Here is a 17648-nt window from a genome sequence, read left to right on the forward strand (position 1 = left end):
TACGGGATATATAACCAATGGTTAGTTTGCTAAAATGTGGGCATGCTCATCAGCCCAAACTTCTCAACTGCTGCTCAAAGTTAAGTGATCCTGTCTACAAAATAGGCATTTCCTTACTTCTGCAACAAATACCTGCTGTAAATCCTCGTAGCTGAAGCACATCTGGAATTTGACTCAATTGAATTTTTTCTACAAGAATGTGAGGAGAGGTTTGGACGTGGCTTTGAAAATTGGACGAGTCAAACATTTCACAAATATTCCGGGAATCCAGGGCACTCTCTTTCAGAATTGATATGTCGCAGAATTTGACGCTAAAGTGTGTGTAGGGAATGATTACATTGATTCGCGGAAGAAGGGGCTGTGACACCTCCCGCCTTCCCCTCTTTGACTAAATCTAGATGCAAGTTTCCTTCCTTTTCCAAGTATTCACACTAATTCTGATTCGGGTCCATGACTTCAGTGATGGGTGGCAGAGTCAATAATCCATTCTGGGTGTTGACTTTCCCTGTGGAGCACCACTGGCCTGAATCACTCTCATATATTTGAGGCGTGTTGTCTCAGTCCTGGACATGAGTTAACATGTTTGGAATGTGGCTGAAAAGCCACGATAATGGCCTGTGACAGTGTTGTCATTCCCTCTCCCTGCAACAGTTATTCAATCTAATACGCAGCTGTTAATGCAGGGTTACATTTGGCTGAGCACTGCAACCAGCAGATGGTGGTATTTGAATATCAGAGGTGCTGGTCTGCACTGCCTGCTGTAGTTTAGGAATTGTTACAGGCAAATGTGCAAAGTTTTGATTGCAGGACCTCCCCCCACTCCCTGGATTGTTCTCTGCTTGGTGGAGAAATTCAGCGGGTGAGGCAGCATCTGTGGAGAGAAGGAATAGACAACGTTTCGGGTTGAGACTGAAGAAGGGTCTCGACCCGAAACTTCGCCAATTCCTTCTCTCCATAGACCTTGCCTCACCCGCTGAGTTTCTCCAGCATTTTGTGTCTACCTTCGGTTTTACCCGTTGCAGTTCTGCAGTTCTTTTTTAAATAAATTGTTCTCTGCTAGGTTGGAACCGAGTCCAGAAGCTTGTCACGTTTCCACACTAATTTTGTACAATCTTTCTCGCCTGGTCTCGGCTTTTTCCACCCTCGACCTCGCCACTTCTCCCTGAAGTTGGCACGGCGACGACTCTTTCAAACGCTGTACATTTTGCAGACCTTGCTCGGACAGTGGATAATTTTTTGATAACAGTTTGTGATCCTAGTGTCTGGAATTTACTCCAGAAGGAGTGTAGCATGTGGCTCGCAGCAGACGACCTATCCCCGCTGCTGCACAACATTGCCACTCTTTATGGCCTCTTATCAATGCAAGGAGCAGCTTGTGAGAACCTCTGTTCCAGATACTAGGAAGCCTGGGGCTAATTCTCTAGTGCAGCTTCACTTATTGGGTAAGAGCATCCCTCCTGTGCTCTAGTACTATCTGGGGGATGCAGTGATTAGTGCGGCTGCCAAACAAGTGCCTGGATTCAATTCTGCCCGTGGTTGCTCTCTGTGTGGTGTTTGTACATTTTCTCTAACTGGGAGTACTGCCATAGTACTCTGGTTTCTTTATACTTTAGAGATACAGCGCGGACACTAGGCCCTCCAGCCCCACCAAGCCCGCGCCAACCAGCGATCAGTGTCCTACACACTAGGGACGATTTGAAATTGTACTGAAGCTGATTAACCTACAAATCTGCACGTCTCTGGAGTGTGGGCAGAAGGGGGGGGGGGGGGGATGACCTGCACAGTCACAAGGAGAACGTACAAACTCCGTACAGGCAACACCCATAGTCAAGATCGAACCTGGGTCTCTAGCGTGGTAAGGCAGCAACTCTACCGCTGCGCCACTGTGCTGTCTTCTCCACATGACCATTTATGTGTTCTGGCAGGTGTAGCTAATTAGCTGAGCGTTCATGTTTACTGAGTGCTAATTGCAGCTTGCCACGGGGCAATTAGTAGCGAGTTATTTACTCCCACAGTGTCTTCTTTTGGCAGCAGTTGGAACAGATGCCGCATGACAAGTCGGACCCGTTCCCTTGCCTGACCTCTGGTCTCTCTGTTCCTTACTGAGCTGGACACTGGCCCGCTGGGTCTCAGTAGTATTTTCAACCCTGCAATTGCATCATCATAGTTTAATGTTTCCCAGTAAGGTCTGAGCGATGGAAGGGGGAGAGGAAAGGGACAGTGAAGTCAGTACCCGTTTGCAGAACTTTCATTTGGTTTGACCCACTTGCTGATTTTATCTCTTGGTGCACAGATTTAGAGATGTGGACCACAGACTGCCTTGAGTCACAGGGCGGGCTGGTGTCATGAAGTGCACAGCCACAGTAGAAAGGAAACCAGACCTTTTTTTAAATTCCTGCAGCCAATATTACTTGAGGTGTCCTGTCTCTGTTAGCCACAGTTCTCACTTACTCAAACTTGTTAAATTAAATTTTTTTTTTTTTAAATAATCGGAACCTGCATTCGCTTCAGTTCCAAGATTAAGGTGAATGTTGGAATTAAAATTGTTCTCCCTTCTTCCCATTCTCCTGCCTTCTCCACATAGCCCCTGACACCCTTAACATTTGTGGCATAATGTGAAAGCGAGCGGTGTATCTACTAAAGCCGCTGTAGTAACATCCCTTAACCCGCACTGAAGATTACAGGCTTGTGTGCAAATCCGGCGCTCTGAATTCCTGTGGTGTTTTGCCCTCGAACCATGCCTGGGAAAGTGGCCGAAGTTCTTCAAACGTGCTAAATGCAGAACGCGTGGAGAGCCGATATCATGAGCGTTTATTTTTGGAGCTTCAATGAACCGTGTGCCATCTTGATCGCTGGTGCTAAATCTGGTGGTGACTGTCATGTGAAGCCTCCTTATGGATTTGCACCTTTAAAGCAGCCTGCTATGCTGCAAGGATGTGTTGATCTACTTCATATCCCTTACAAACTGGGTAACCAGAGCCCACTTGAGTACTATAGATAGAATGCTGTTTGTTTTTAATGGGCATGCTGTTTGGGGTGCTACTTAGAGGTGGCAGGTGATTTATGTTGGGCTAGGATGTTTTTTCCCTCTCACACTGCTGCACAAGCATGGGAAAGTCTATAATCATATTGTGGAGCATGGTTCCAAGGTTTTTCACCGTACCTCTGTACACGTGGCAATAAACTTCACCAGCCGATTCTGTAGTGACTCCTTTAGCAGAATCTATTAGGGCTGCACAGGGGTGGAGCTGCTGCCTCAGCACCAGAGACCTAGGTTCGATCCTGACTACAGGCACTCTCTGTGTGGAGTTTGCACGTTCTCCCTCTGACCACATGGGTTTCCTCCGGGTGCTCGGTTTCCTCCCACATTCCAATGATGTGCAGGTTTGTAGGTAATTTGCCCCAAATATGTGGGATGACATAGAGCTAATGTGCTGAAGGACCTTTGTCCACACTGCATCACTAAACTAGTAGTTGGTCTGAAGTTAAACTAAGTTGTAGTCATTGTAAGTGAATGTCCTGCAGACTTGCACCTGGTTCAGGCTTGAAGAAGTCCTTGGTGTTCAGGGTGTAGTACCGTGGGTTGCTTTAAATGTGCATGGTATAATCTGCTGCGTGCGGTCAGCCGTGCTTCCCCACCCACCCACACACACAGCTTGTCACCACACCCACCCAACCTGAAGTGACATTGGAACGCTGCCTAAAGTGATCCCCTGGGAAGTACGGCACCTTGTACTTGTCAACAGCTGCAGGTTGTATTGTAATGAAGGCAATTAATAGACTCTCGCCTTTACACAGCCCGTGTCCTTGTGTGCTCTCTTTAATATAATCTCGCCCACAACTACCGCTGCCTTCACCTCCTGACAATAACTCTCACCGTGAGATTCTCCATAATTCACTAGAATTTATTCATGAGCAACTCGTATCTGACCTAGCTTTGACTCCGGACATTAGATAGAGAGAGAGAGCAGCGTGCAGACGGCCCCTTCGGCCCACCGACTCCGTGTTGGCCAGCGATCACCCTGTAACTTTGGCCGCAAGAATTCAGGTTACCGGCCTCTGTCAAATGGCCGCCTGTGAATCCCTATCACAAGACAGTGCGGGAGTAACTCGGCAGATTCGGCAGCATCCGTGGAGCACGTGGATAGGTGACATTTTGGGTTGGGACCCTCCTTCAGACAGCTTGTGGGGAGGGGGTGGGAGAAAGCTGGTAAAGAGTAGGGGCAGGACAGAGCTGGCAAGCAGTTGGTGGATACAGGTGAGGGCTGATGGTTGGACAAAGGCCAAAGATGAAAAGACAGGAGGTGGTGGGAGGCAAAAGGATTGGAGAGTTATGAATTTATCATAATTTCCTTTAAGAGGCCACTGAAGAGGTTGGAGAGGGGCGGGTGTCTGTTTACGGGTGTCGTGTGCCGTTGTGTTTTTGGATCGTGATGGCCGTGCGTGTACAGTGATCGGAGACTGGGAGAAATTGTATCCTAGTTACTTGTGACTTTGTCCTGATGGTGCAATAGGTTACGGCTGGAATTAAAACCAATGGGGGGGGGGGGGGGGTGGAGAGGGGTCCTGGATGGTGTACAAACTGCAGTATTAGTTGATCAAAGAATAAGTAACATTTGGCTTTTGGGGCAGTGGTAATTTGGGTCAATTGAACTGAAACCCCAGGAGTAGGGCTGGTGATTTGTTTCCCTGGTGTCCACGTCAGTTTGTGTTGTTATTTGAAGGGTGTGCGATAAAGTCTCTGATCATTCCGTTATTCCTTTATCCTGTGCTCTGCAAACAGCTTGATTGTCATCGTGTGTAGTCTTTCTGCTGGCTGGTTGGCACACGACAAAGGCTTTTCACTGTACCTCTGTACACATGTCAAACTTAAACTGAGTTGGTCTGGTGCAATATCTATCCTCTGGCCCATCAATTTTAAACTTTCCTCTTACAGTAAGTTTGGGATCCGAAGCGTTGAATTTTTCATCCTCTCTTTTCCCATTACTTGACTTTAAATCCATTGTTTGTTTAAGAAGGAACTGCAGATGCTGGAAAAAATGAAGGTAGACAAAAAATGCTTGAAAAAACTCACCGGGTGTGGCAGCATCTATGGAGTGAAGGAATGGGTGACGTTTCAGGTCGAGACCCCGAATGTCACCTATGCCTTAGCTCCATAGATGCTGACTCACCCGCTGAGTTTCTCCAGCATTTTTGTCTACCTTAAATCCATTGTTGATCCCTGAACGACCTGCTGTTAGGATCCTCCCTGTCCTGTCTGTGAGCTCTCTAATCTCCTCTTTGCAGTAAAGAGGTAACTAGTCTCCACAGTGCAATCTTGTAGCTGAAGCCCCCCCCCCCCCCCTTTCCCCCAGTCCTGAAGTGAACATGACTGTTGACTCTTCAGTGGGATTTGTATTTTAACGTTCTTTGCTTCTCTTCCAGTTCGATGAGGGTCGTAACATCTATACTGGAGAGATGACTAAAGACAATCTGGTGGAATTTATCAAGAACAACCAGCTGCCTCTGGTTATTGAGTTCACTGAGCAGGTAGGCGAGCACATATTCCTGATGCACCGACTCCCGTGGCTCTGACGACATTGCAACAATGACTGCAACATTCTGTTTTGTTCTTCTCTTGCAGACTGCTCCAAAGATCTTTGGTGGTGAGATCAAAACGCACATGCTCTTGTTCGTCCCCAAGGAGTCATCCAGCTTTGAGGAAAAGCTGAACAACTTCAAGGCTGCAGCGGAGAGCTTCAAAGGGAATGTAAGTGGGCGCTGTGCTACAATCTCACCCCGCTGGCAAGATTTATCCCTGACTCAAAATGTCATCCTCAATGGAGGTTTTCAACACATGGCTGCATATTTTGTATAGAATCTAGACGAGATATGGCGTAGAAACAGGCCCTACAGCCCACCTAGTCTGTGCTAGCCAGTGCCCATGGTTGGGATCCGTATGATAGTCCAACCTCCCTCCTCCACAGTTCACTTCTGAATCTAGTTGGAGCTGCTTAACTGGTCACTTAAATGTCATTATTATAATGCCCCATGACACTTTCAATGCCTTGTAACTATCTTTTGACTGGTGGCAGACTAATTTCCCTCTGGGATGAATAAAGTTGTATTGTATTGTTCGGAGCCCTGCGGCATTGACTGATCCGAGTCTCCGCGTACAATTCTAGTCTTGAATTAACAAAAGCAGATTGCTTTTCACTAACTTTGTTTTGTCCGCCTTTATCTCTCCCGGCAGGTTCTGTTCATCTACATTGACAGTGAGGTTACAGACAACCAGAGAGTTCTGGAGTTCTTTGGTTTGAAGAAAGAGGAATGTCCAGCTATTCGCCTCATCACCCTGGAGGAGGAAATGACCAAGTACAAGCCTGAGGTGGAAGACATCACTGTGGAGAATGTCAAAGGCTTCTGCAACCAGTTCTTGGAAGGGAAGCTGAAGGTGAGGCATTTACTCAATTGATCAGTTGCAAAATGCTCTCACTGTGGCCTGAATTGCAAAAACATCTCTATATATGTAATGAAGTTGAGGCTGTTGGTGCATTTAAAGGCAAGCAGACAAGTACTCGAAGGAATCTAATGCCAGGGGTAGCAAGTGTGGGCTGGAACTGCTAAAGCTACAAACAAGAATGGTCCTCTCCACGAGAGCCCCCTCCCCCTCAGTGCAGGGGTGTGCTTTATGGTGGCACTGTGGCGCATCTCGGATGCTGTCTGTGGAGTTTGCACGTTCTCCCAGTGACTGTGGGCTTCCTTCGACGTCCCAAAACATGCGGGTTTGTAGGTTAGTTGGCTTCTATAAATTGCCTCCCTGGTGTATGAGGAGTGGATCCAGAGTGCCGCAGAAGGCTGTGGAGGCCAAGTCAGTGGATATTTTTAAGGCAGAGATAGATAGATTCTTGATTAGTACAGGTGTCAGGAGTTATGGGGAGAAGGCAGGGAGAGATAGATCAGCCAGGATTGAAAGGCAGAGTAGACATAATGGGCCGAATGGCCTAATTCTACTCCTATCAGTTATGACACAAAAGTACAAAACATGAAACTAGTGTAAATGGGTGTAGACACAAAGCTGGCGTGGCTCAGCAGGGCAGGCAGACTCTGGAGAGAAGGAATGGCTGACGTTTCCGGTCGAGACCTTTCCGTAAATGGGTGATGGTCGGCGTGGGCCGAAGGGCCCCCTATTTTCGTGCTGTATATCTTGAACGGTATTTCAGTGGTGTGCTGTTTCATAACGTTGACTCTCCAACCACAAACCAGGGCTAGAGGACAGTTTCTTGTGGCTAAAAACCTGAGGTCACCACTCAAATCAGTCACAGAAAATGCTGCTGAGTGCATCGATTTTTTGTAAATGGATTTCAATATATATCTGTGTCAATAGGGCTTAAGTTATGGATGTAGTATAAAATGAAAGATTATTAAAAGAAACGAGTGGCGATTTAAATTTGTTTTTTTAATTGCACATTGACTGGTTAGTTTGGAATGGGTCGTAATGGAAGCAGATTCAATAGATAATAGGTGCAGAAGTAGGCCATTCGGCCCTTCGAGCCAGCACTGCCATTCACTGTGATCATGGCTGATCATCCACAATCAGTCCCCCGTTCCTGCCTTCTCCCCATATCCCTTGATTCCGTTAGCCCTAAAGGCCAAATCTAACTCTCTCTTGAAAACATCCAGTGAATTGGCATCCACTGCCTTCTGAAGCAGAGAATTCCACAGATTTGCAACTCTCTGGGTGAAAAGGTTTTTCCTCATCTCCGTTCTAAATGGCCTCCCCCTTATTCACTTGATTATTTTTTTTCTGTGCTGTGAACCTTACTGAATATCTGGGGTGGGACATTGCAACCTTTCCGCCCTGTTTCGACGAATGCAATCAACCCGGCGTGCACAATCAAATATGATCAAATAGAACAAGTTGTCCTACAACTTTAGGCTGTGCACGCCATACTCAAGAAGAAGAGAAACTGAATATCTCTGTCGAGCTGTTGTAGACTAGATACGCCAAATGTGTTATAACCTTATTTTGTAACTTCTGTTGTATGTAAAATCTGAAATTTGAGAAATATTTCACTGTTATTAATGATAAATGTTCTGATATTTAGCCTCACCTCATGAGCCAAGACATTCCTGAAGATTGGGAGAAAACTCCCGTCAAAGTCCTTGTCGGCAAAAACTTTGAGGAAGTTGCCTTTGATGAAACGAAGGATGTTTTTATCGAATTCTGTAAGTCTTTTTGGAATTTCAATTTAATATCAATTTAATTTTCTAATCCTTGATCCTTGTGTTCAGTTTGCCCGTGGTAACCTCATGGCCCCCAAATGTGCTAATTAACTTTCCTGCCTACACCTTGTGGATCTCTTAAAGTGAAGAAAGCTAATGGCAGGTAGATAAAAATGCTGGAGAAACTCAGCGGGTGAGGCAGCATTTATGGAGCGAAGGAATAGGTGACGTTTCGGGTCGAGACCCTTCAAGCTAATGGCATGTCATAACAAGATGCATGTCATAACAATTGGCCTTCTTAACAAGAGGAGTTGAGTACAAGAGCAAAGAGGTCCTTTGCAGTTGTACAGAACCCTAGTGAGACCACATCTGGAGTATTGTTTGCAGTTTTGGTCTCCAAATCTGAGGAAGGACATTCTTACTATTGAAGGAATGCAGCGTAGATTCATAAGGTTAATTCCTGGGATGGCGAGACTGATATGTTGAAAGAATGGAGCGACTGGGCTTGTATACACTGGAGTTTAGAAGGCTGAGAGGGGATCTTATTGAAACATATAAGATTGTTAAGGAATTGGACACGCTAGAGGCAAGAAACATATTCCTGATGTTGGGGGAGTTCAGAACCAGGGGCCAGAGTTTCAGAATAAGCGGTAGGCCATTTAGAACAGAGATGAGGAAGAACTATTTCACCCAGCGAGTTGTGAATCTGGAATTCTCTGCCTCAGAAGGCAATGGAGGCCAATTCTCTGGATGCTTTCAAGAGAGAGTTAGATGGAGCACTTAAAGATAGCAGAGTCGAGGGGAATGGGGAGAAGGCTGGAACAGGGTACTGATTGTGGATGTAAGGCAGCAACTCTACCGCTGCGCCACTGTGACCGCCCCTACTGATCTATGTTCTAAGTTGCATGAGCATCATTGTGAAGGTGGTGCCGTATTAACGTGGGGTAGTGCACTGTGTAACGTGTGTGCCTCTTGCTCCGCAGATGCCCCGTGGTGCGGTCACTGCAAACAGCTGGCTCCGATCTGGGAGTCTCTGGGAGAAAAGTACCTGGATAACGAGAAGATAGTCATCGCGAAGATGGACTCCACCGCCAACGAAATTGAGTCTGTGAAGGTTCACAGTTTCCCAACGCTGAAGTATTTCCCTGCTGGCTCCGAGCGGAAGGTGAGCAGAGCCACGTGGTCCACCGCCCACTGGCTCCTCTACCGACACAAGAGTTGACTTTGGATTCCGAGCAGTTTCTGCACGGATCTATTTAAATCGTCATTCCAGCTGAGAATAGCCGAGTTCAAAACAGGATGTAACTGGCTGGCTTTACTGGAATGAATACTTTTTTTAGATTCACAAATTACTGCCCACCGATTCCGCTGCTGAATATTTTAAATAGAGACGGGAAATATAAACTGGCATGCTGCAAATGATGTGGTGAGCGGCACAGTAGAGAGGCTGGGTTTCTTCCTAAACTCGGCTGGTGTCTGTGTGGAGTTCAAACCTTCTCCCTGAGACTGTAAGCTTCCTCCGAGTGCTCTGGACTCTTCCAAAGCCCCAAAGATGTACGGGTTAATCTCCCCCCCCCTCCCCTCCCCCCCTAGTATGTAGGGAGTGCGAACAGGTAGGGTGATCGGTGGTCAGTGTGCATTTGATGGGCCGAAGGGCCTGTGTATCCATGCCGCCTTTTAATCACGAGTTAAACATGCTTTGCAGGTAGATGAAAGGCAGAATAATTCTGATATTTTGTACTATGATCAAATTTAGCTCAACGTTGGTGAAACTAAAGAGCACCCACCATCTGTTCAAACCTGCCCACTATACATCAAGATCATGGCTGATCCACGACCATGGTGCCATTTTCTGCAGTGTCTTCCACATCCCTTCATTTGATCGCGTCCTGGAGTCCATTGATCTCTTCTGAATGCATTCGTTGACCGTGAATAGGCTTGGTCTATTAGGATGGAGAAATCAAAAGATTTGTCACTTGGAGATGCAGCATAGAAACGGGCACTTCGGCCCGTCGAGTCCGCACCAACCATCGATCCCCGCACATTAGCACCATCCTACACATTAGGGACAATTTACTTTTATACCAAACCAATTAACCTATAAACCTGAAGGTAGATAAAAATGCTGGAGATACACAGCGGGATGAGGCATCATCTATGGAGCGAAGGAATAGTTGACGGTCCGGGTCTCTACCCGAAACGTCATCTATTCCTTCGCTCCGTAGATGCTGCCTCACCCACTGAGTTTCTTCAGCATTTTTGTCTACCTTCGATTTTGCCAACATCTGCAGTTCTTTCTTAAACCTATAAACCTGTACGTCTTTGGCGTGTGGGAGGAAACCGAAGATCTCAGAGAAAACCCACGCGGTCATGGGGAGAACGTACAAATTCTGTACAGACAGCGCCTGTAATCAGGGTCTAACCCAGGCCTCTGGTGCTGTGAGTGCTGTAAGGTAGCATCTAACCACTGCGCCACCCTGAAAGTAAAGCATTTTCTCGTGTGTTTTAATGGCCTCATTTGGCTCTAGACTTTTCAGACAGAATACAGTTGGCCTACAAACATCCTAGTGTCTCAATTTCTCCCACTGCCCCCTTTTCTCTCCCTCCATCCCCTTCCATCTATATCTCCCCATCCGCCTGGTTTTACTGTTCCTTCTTATCAGGTGACCTTTTGACTCCTTTTTCTCTCTGGCCTTTGTCCACCCATCTGCAAATCAAAATTCCCCCTCGCCTGTCGCTTGCCAGGCTTTGTTCCATCCCCCTCTCCCTTCTAGCTTTCTCCCCACCTTACTACAGAGTAGGTCTTTGCACTTCCCCCATGAGCTATGCCCCAAGTAAGGGAAATGAGTGTCTACATTTTAGTTGTTGTCTCACCAAGTTGCTATGTAGTTGCAGTGAGACATCTTCCTTGCTCTAAAACCTCACAATAAAGGCTTTACTACTTTGTCTTCCCATTTGTGTGTTTCACCTTGGGCAGCACGGTGGTGCAGATGTAGAGCTGTCTTACAGCCAGAGTAGACAAATGCTGGAACAACTCAGCGATGAGGCAGCATCTATGGAAAGAAGGAATTGGCAACGTTTTGTGTCGACACTTTTTTTACAATGCGGAGATCCAGGTTTGATCCTGACCAGGGGTGCTTGTCCGTACGGAGTTTGTATGTTCCCCCATGACCTGCATGGGTTTTCTCTGAGATCTTCGGTTTCCTCCCACACTCCCAGCGATGTAGGTTAATTGGCTTAGTATGATGTAAAATAGTCCTTGATGTATGTGTGTAGGGTCGTGTTAATGTGCAGGGATTGCTGGTCAACGAGGATTCGGTGGGCCGAAGGGCCTGTTTCCACGCTGTATCTCTAAGCTAATCCTTCTTCTTTTGTGTGGCGTGCACAGCCTAAAGTTGTAGGACAACTTGTTCTATTTGATCTTCTGTTTGTGCACGTCGAGTTGGTTGCATTAGTCGAAACAGGACGGACCACGTGAAGGTTGCAATCTTCCACCCCTAAACTAATCATGTTGGCTTTCACCGACTTAGTCGTTTGAAGGCGTTTTTTTCTACTCTATACATGATTCCTCCAATCATCATATGAAGTGCAGCAATGTCTGAAAATTCACAGACGTAAAGCTCTTTCTGATTTTATTTCTAGGTTGTAGATTTCAATGGTGAGAGAACACTCGAATCATTCATCAAATTCTTGGAGAGTGGAGGGAAAGAGGGCGGTGGTGCTCCTGAAGAGGTGAGTAGAACGAGGGATTATCGTGCTTTGCTGCCCAACGGTCATCATGTTACTGGCACTGGTGGTAGAGATGCTGCCCGCGTGCCGGGGACCCGGGTTCAATCCCAACCCACCTGTTTGTGCAAAGTAAAATGGTGCACTCAACGTTGTGGAACAGCGATAGAGCTACTGCCTTGCAGCGCCAGAAACCCAGGTTTGACCCTGACTTTGGGTGCTGTCTGTGTGTGGAGTTTGTACATTCTCCCTGTGACTGTGTGGGATTCCACTGCGGGTGCTCTGGTTTCATCCTACATCCCAAAGGTGTGTGGGTTTGTAAATTTGTCATTTACCCCTAGTCTGTAAATCTGTACATTTCCCCCTAGTGTGTAGGGAGTGGATGAGAAAGCTGGAGAAGATAGAACCAGAGTCAGCGGGTGATCAGTGGCCAGCATGGAATCAATGGGCCAAATGGTCTATTTTTCAATCAATTTGTCTGGCTGGACACAGCCTTTGTTGAGGTTTAGGGCAAGGAGTAAACAAAAAAAGTATATGTATCCTTTATTGTCATTCAGACATTTCAGTCTGAACTAAATTGTATACCTTGCAATCATGACATAGAATAAAATAACAGAACACACACTTAACACAGTTTAACATCCACAGCAGTGAATCTGCCAGGCACCTCCTCATTGTGATGGAAGGCAAAAGTCTTAAAATCAGTAGACAATAGGTGCAGGAGTAGGTCATTTGGCCCTTCAGCCATTCAATGTGATCATGGCTGATCATCCCCAATCAGTACCCCATTCCTGCCTTCTCCCCATATCCCCTGACTCTGCTATTTTTAAGAGCCCTATCTAGCTCTCTCTTGAAAGCATCCAGAGAACCTGCCTCCTCCGCCCTCTGAGGCAGTGAATTCCACAGACTCACCACTCTCTGTGATAAAAAGTTTCCTCGTCTCCGTTCTAAATGGCTTGCTCCTTATTCTTAAACTGTGGCCCCTGGCTCTGGACTCCCCCAACATCGGGAACATGTTTCCGGCCTCTAGTGTGTCCAAGCCCCTAATAATCTTATGTGTTTCAATGAGATCCCCTCTTGTCTCTTCCGTCCTTGTTCCTAGTAGAGGTGTCCCTGTGGTTACCCAGGGCTGACACGTGAGGCTCCAGAGCGGAGGTGTCTCGTGTTACTGATAATCTGTGGGAAGCAACTTGAGACGCTGCGGTTGTCTATTGTCCAAGTTGGGCGTGCTGACTCCCCTCCCCCTTTGTTTTGGAGTTCCAGCTGATGCCCCAAAACCCCTGCTGACACATTTGGAACGTGACTGCCTTGCTAGTGAAAATTAAAAAAATTATTAGCTCTCCACTGAGGTTCTGGCAAGAGCAGAGAAGCCTGACATGTCCCACAAGTTAAAGGCAGGTTCTGGAGTAACAGATGGGACATGTTGGTCGGTGTGGGCAACTTGTCATACAGTTTCCACACTGTGTGACTAATTCTATAACTCTTGCAGATAAGGCAGCATCTCTGGAGAACATGGATAGGTGATGTTTTGAGTTGGGACCCTTCAATCTGAGGAAGGGTCCTGGCCTGAAACGTCACTTGTCCATGAGTTACTCCAGCACTTTGTCTTTGTTTTTGTAAGCCAGCATCTGGAGCTCCTTGTGCTACAAGCAGATTAATTGCTTTCTGGTAGGTTTGCTTGGTTTAAAATCTGTTTGCAATGTGAAAACAATCCTTCTGTGCTGTGTGTACGCACTGGTAGTCATTGGTAACACTTGTATAAATAGTAGCCTCTCTATGTGAACTATGGACAGTCCCAGTTATTGGTCAGGCTACGAGGTGCAGTCATTGAGCTGTCTGGTGACCCACAGTGCTGATCTTTAGTATTATTGGTAAGTACAGTGCCCTCCATAATGTTTGGGACAAAGACCCATCATTTATTTATTTGCCTCTGTACTCCGCAATTTGAGATTTGTAATAGAAAACAATCACATGTGGTTAAAGTGCACATTGTCCGATTTTAATAAAGGCCATTTTTATACATTTTGGTTTCACCATGTAAAAATTGCAGCTGTGTTTATACATAGTCTCCCAATTTCAGGGCACCATAATGTTTGGGACACAGCGATGTCATGTAAATGAAAGTTCAGTATTTTGTTGCATATCCTTTGCATGCAAAGACTGCTTGAAGTATGTGATTCGTGGACATCACCAGTTGCTGGGTGTCTTCTCTGGTGAAACTCTGCTGGGCCTGTATTGCAGCCATCTTTAGGTTATGCTTGTTTTGGGGGCTATTCCCCTTCAGTTTTCTCTTCAGCATATAAAAGGCATACTCAATTGGGTTCAGATCAGGTGATTGACTTGGCCACTCAAGAATTTACCATTTTTTAGCTTTGAAAAAACTCCTTTGTTGCTTTAGCAGTATGTTTGGGATCATTGTCTTGCTGTAGAATGAACCGTGGGCCAATGAGTTTTGAGGCATTTGTTTGAACTTGAGCAGATGGGATGTGCCTATACACTTCAGATTAGGCTACTACCATCATCAGTTGTATCATTAATGAAGATAAGTGAGCCAGTACCTTCAGCAGCCATACATGTCCAGGCCATAACACACCCACGACCGTGTTTCACGGATGTTGGGGTATACTTTGGATCTTGGGCAGTTCCTTCACTCCTCCATACTTTGCTTTTGCCATCACTCTGATATAAGTTCATCTTTGTCTCATCTGTCCACAAAACCTGTTTCCAAAACTGTTGTTGCTCTTTTAAGTACTTCTTGGCAAACTGTAACCCGGCCATACTATTTTTACGACTAAGTAGTGGTTTGCATCTTGCAGTGTAGCCTCAGTATTTCTGTTCATGAAGTCTTCTGCGGACAGTGGTCATTGACAAATCCACACCTGACTCCTGAAGAGTGTTTCTGATCTGTTGGACAGGTGTTTGGGGATTTTTCTTTATTGGAGAGAGAATTCTTCTGTCATCAGCTGTGGAGGTCTTCCTTGGCCTGCCAGTCCCTTTGAGTTTAGTAAGCTCACCAGTGCTCTTTTTTTATTGTTTTTAATTTTTATTAGAAGTACAGTAAATTACAGCAATACACATCACATATCTTATTACATTTTGTTGTACCACTTCGTTTTTCGAGCTTTAAAAAAGGTAGAAATGAAAGAAGTAAGAAAAGTGAGCAAGAATCGTGAAGGTGCAGGAAAGTATTGGGAAAAGAAAGCCCCTTGGGGAAGAAATTAGAGAAGGAAGTAAAGAAAGAAAATAAGACCTTAGAAAGAAAAGAAAAAAGAAGGAAAAACAATCGCTCTATTGTAACACAAAACTCTGCAAAAAAAGGATATACCAACTCTTTCTTCTTAATGATGTTCCAAACAGTTGATTACAGTAAGCCTAAAGTTTGGCTGATGTCTCTAACAGTTTTATTCTTGTTTCTCAGTCTCATAATGGCTTCTTTGACTTTCATTGGCACAATTTTGGTCCTCGTGTTGATAAACAGTTATAAATGTTTCCAAGGTGTTGAAAAGCTGGAGGAAAGGCAAGGTGCTGGGAGCTCTTTTATACCTGCATTAAGGAGGCAATTAATCACACCTGAGAAATTACAAACGCCTGTGGAGCCATATGTCTCAAACATTATGGTGCCCTGAAATGGGGGGACTATGTATAAACGCAGCTGTAATTTGTAAAAATTTATTTAAAAATGGCCTTTATTAAAATCTGACGATGTGCACTTTAATCGCATGTGATCTTTTTTGATTTTTTTTCTACTACAAAATCTCAAATTGTGGAGTACAGAGGCAAATAAATAAATGACAGGTCTTTGTCCCAAACATTATGGAGGGCACTGTAGACAGGAGAGGTGAGAGTTATAGTGTGCATTGTCAGTCAGCTTGGTCGCTAAAATTGCTACTTGTCAGTTGGCATGGTCCTAATTTAGTAAGTGATGTCCACGGATGCCTTTCCCATTCCAGAAAGCTATTGATGTATTGCATGTATGGATGGGTGTGTGACTTTCCTGGAAGTGTGTTACGGGGGGGGGGGGGGGGGGGGGGGGAGAGGAGGCTGGTGTGATGCCATATGCAGCTTTGATCAGATTTGGGAGGCGCAGCGGGTAGTGCTGCTGCCTTGCAGCGCCAGAGACCTAGGTTTGATTCTGACTACGGGTGCTGTCTGTGCATTGTTTGCACGTTCTCACTGTAACCGTGTGGGTTTTCTCCAGGTGCTTCAGTTTCCTCCCACACTCCAAAAGGTTTGTAGGTTGATTGGCTTCTGTAAATGGTAAATTGTCCCTGGCGCGCGTTGGACACTGCTAGTAGATGAGAAGGAGTTTCTTCCCAGAGGCCATTAGGACCGTAAACTCCTATCTCACCAGGGGCTAACTTTACTGGACCATTTTACTGTTTATTTTTCTTTTTTCCTCCCACAAATATGTAATCTGTGAATATGTGATTTTGTTTTGTAGTTTTTCTCTCTTTTGCACAATCCGCAAGCATTGCCACTTTTCATTTCACTGCCCATCTCGTATGTGTATGTGACGAATAAACTTGACTTGACTTGCACGGGGTGATCGCTGGTCGGCGCGGTCTCGGTGGGCCGAAGGGGCCTGTTTCCGCGCTGGTTCTCTTCAATCTAAAGCCCACGTTATATTTTGACAGGACGTGGATGACGCGGAGGAGGAGGGAGAGGACGAGGAGACAGACGGGGAGTCCGACGATGATGACGATACCGACCATCGTAAAGACGAGTTATAAAGAATCGCAACCAAAAACACTACAGCTTTTTGTACAATTCAAAATGCAGTAAAACATGAAATATTTGACATTACGTTTAGGTTGATAAAAAAAAAAGCAGGGAATATCCAATTTTCAGTGCACGCTGTGCATTTGTCATCAATTTGTTAATTTATTAGGGATCATTATCCTTAATTGTTAAAGCCACAACCTGATATCTACACTTGGGAGTTTTTTTTTTTTTGTTTCCTGATACTGATTCATGTAATGTACTTTTGTACAGATTTTTAACTTGTTTGTATTAACATTGTGTCTTTGCCTGGTGACGGACGGTTTTCGTGCACTTGTCCGAGTGCCTCACTGGAGTTGACGGAACAAGATGCCGCTCTGTTTTTGGGCGGGGGTGGGGGGGGGTAAGGAGAGACAAAAATAGTGAGGAGGGGCCCTTTGCAATTGTTGCTGTGTTGTTGCTTTAAAAAAAAAAAAGAAGAGGCGTCTAGTTTTAAAACTCAGGGACTCTTCTGTATCAGTTGTTTTTTAAGAAATCTGGACCCAAGATTTTTTTTATTTTTATTTTTTGGTTCATGTGGGCGAGGAGGAGGGGGTACACCACGCGACGGACAGCGCGTGGGGTGATGGCTTCATCAGTGACTTGTGCAATTCTTCGAGCATTCCAACGTGCTTAAACTGAGGCAAAGACTTGGTGGCCAGGATGAAATTAAAGAAAGATTAAACTTTTTTTCCATTCGGAGACTTCTGTCTGCATTTTGTCACGCAGGTTTTTTTTGTTTTTTGTTGTTCCCGTGCTTCAGGTCATGGGTCCCCAGTCTGAAGAAGGGTCTCGACACGAAACGTCACCCACAGATGCAGTCTGTCCCGCCGAGTTACTCCAGCATTTTGTGTGTGCGACTGGTCATTTGTTCAATTTACCTTCTATATCTCTGTTCCCTCTCACCTGGCACTCAGTCTGAAGAAGGGTCTCGACCTGAAACGTTGCCTATTCCTTTT

The 17648-nt window shown here is 45.6% G+C and overlaps 1 protein-coding gene across 1 annotated transcript in view; it reads left to right on the plus strand.

Moving 5' to 3' along the window:
- Positions 1–17391, plus strand: part of p4hb (prolyl 4-hydroxylase, beta polypeptide) — a 30045-nt gene extending 12654 nt beyond the window's left edge. Inside the window, exons 5-11 of the mRNA XM_055653802.1 lie at positions 5425–5529; positions 5624–5749; positions 6233–6433; positions 8088–8208; positions 9189–9370; positions 11848–11937; positions 16566–17391. Coding sequence (XP_055509777.1) covers positions 5425–5529; positions 5624–5749; positions 6233–6433; positions 8088–8208; positions 9189–9370; positions 11848–11937; positions 16566–16661 — 921 coding nt within the window. The 3' untranslated portion in view covers positions 16662–17391. The remainder of the gene's footprint in view (positions 1–5424; positions 5530–5623; positions 5750–6232; positions 6434–8087; positions 8209–9188; positions 9371–11847; positions 11938–16565) is intronic.
- The last annotated feature ends 257 nt before the right edge of the window (positions 17392–17648 follow it).

This window comes from Leucoraja erinacea, chromosome 23, assembly GCF_028641065.1.
Source record: "Leucoraja erinacea ecotype New England chromosome 23, Leri_hhj_1, whole genome shotgun sequence".
NCBI classification, from domain to species: domain Eukaryota; kingdom Metazoa; phylum Chordata; class Chondrichthyes; order Rajiformes; family Rajidae; genus Leucoraja; species Leucoraja erinaceus.